General features: G+C 58.1%; 1 protein-coding gene across 1 annotated transcript in view; it reads right to left on the bottom strand.

Moving 5' to 3' along the window:
• Positions 1-1,607, bottom strand: part of H310_05138 (hypothetical protein) — a gene marked incomplete at both ends in the record, with an annotated part of 6,913 nt that overhangs the window by 3,291 nt on the left and 2,015 nt on the right. The window contains one exon of the mRNA XM_008869779.1: positions 75-1,552. Within this exon, the coding sequence (XP_008868001.1) occupies positions 75-1,552 (1,478 nt within the window). The remainder of the gene's footprint in view (positions 1-74; positions 1,553-1,607) is intronic.

Genomic DNA, 1,607 nt, shown 5'->3' with positions numbered 1-1,607 from the left:
GACGGCTGCACGTAGGTGCACGTGCTCGTCGACGAGTCAAACACGGACGCAAAGCACAAGTTCTGAGACGGCACGCACAACTTGTAGCAGTCGGACGCGGTCGAAGCCGTCATGGCTCCGCTGACCACGTCGCTGCCGAATGTCCCCGCCAGCAGCACGGGGACCAGAGGCGTGTTGACGAGGCTCAGTTGGTTAGTGGCGCTGGCAGTCGGCGCGTACATCACGCACACTTTGGAGTTGGCGTTGTAGCCAAACAGCGTGTTCGCCTTGGTCTTGGCCGACGACGCACATGCTTGCAGCGAGGCGACCGCGGGGATCGACTCCTTGACATACCTGGCGGGAAGCGCCGACATGGTCATCTGCGAGTACTGGATGCCGCCGCTGTCTACGTTCGACACGGGATCGTACACCCATCCCGCGACAACGTCCGAGAACGTCGCGGGTTGCGGTTTGTATAAGCTGCACGTCTTCGTCGCACTGACGTACTCGACACCAGCGCAGTTGCCTTTGACTCTGCACGCCTGGATGCAATCGGCGTTGGTGGCGACGTTGTTGAGAGCCGCACTGAGGTATGCTGGGTCCGAGTCTTGCGGGAACGTGATGGCTTGTCCGGTCGCTGTAATCATTTGCAGCGTTGTCGCGGCAGTGTGAAGGTGGATGATGCAGTACAGTTTGGTCGGCCAGTACGTGAAAAAGTTGTTCTTGTACGTGGCCGTCATGTCGGCGCACTCGCCAGCGGACGTCACGTTGATATAGACTGTCATGGACAAGGCAATATTGATGGTGGCGATGTCGACTGGACTTGACGCATGCGAGAAATTGTTGGCGACATTGGCAGCAACAAATGTCTCGACCTGTGCGTTCACAGCAGCCAATGTCGACTGATCAATCCACTGAGCGCCTGCTATATAGTTGAAGGCGTTCGGTGGAAGCGAGTTGATTCCATACAACCCCGCTGTCACATTTGAAATGATGGTGGCAGCGCCGACGAGAGGAAGCACCCCCGCGCGAGATCCGACATACCGCGACACGGTCCCCTTCTTGCTCTTCAAGTAGCATCTTCCCCCGAACTCGGGGCTCCACACGAATACGGAACAACCCACGGTGACTTGGCAATCGCCGCAGCAATCCATGAAGTCAGCGCGAGAAGTAAACAAGATGTCGTAGCCGGCGTAGTCGACATCGTACTCGATAACCGAGCACGGTGACGGCGTCGGAGCTGGTGTTGGAACTATCAAATACGATGCACTCGCGCCAGCGAACGTTGTAGGCGTCCCCTTCGAGCTCTTGAGAATGCACGTGCCAACACCGCTGCGAAGGACCCACACGAATGCCACGCAGCCCGATGTTGACGTACACGCCACACAGCATAGGTCTGTCGTCGACAGCTCGAGAATTACGATGTCGTTCCCAATCAAGTCGGTGTTGGGAAGAATTGCTCCGCATTGCGCAGGAGTCGGGGTAGGTGCTGGGGTTGGAGCTGGAGTGGGTACAGGAGTTGGGGATGGAGTAGGTGCAGGAGTAGGTGCAGGTGTAGGGGCTGGCGTGGGAGCTGGAGTAAGTGCAGGGGTTGGGGCGGGCGTCGGGATTTGAGTTGGAGCTGGAGT

Source organism: Aphanomyces invadans (assembly GCF_000520115.1).
Source record: "Aphanomyces invadans strain NJM9701 unplaced genomic scaffold supercont1.8, whole genome shotgun sequence".
Classification (NCBI taxonomy): Eukaryota; Oomycota; class Saprolegniomycetes; order Saprolegniales; family Verrucalvaceae; genus Aphanomyces; species Aphanomyces invadans.
This window is presented reverse-complemented; position numbering and strand designations above follow the sequence as displayed.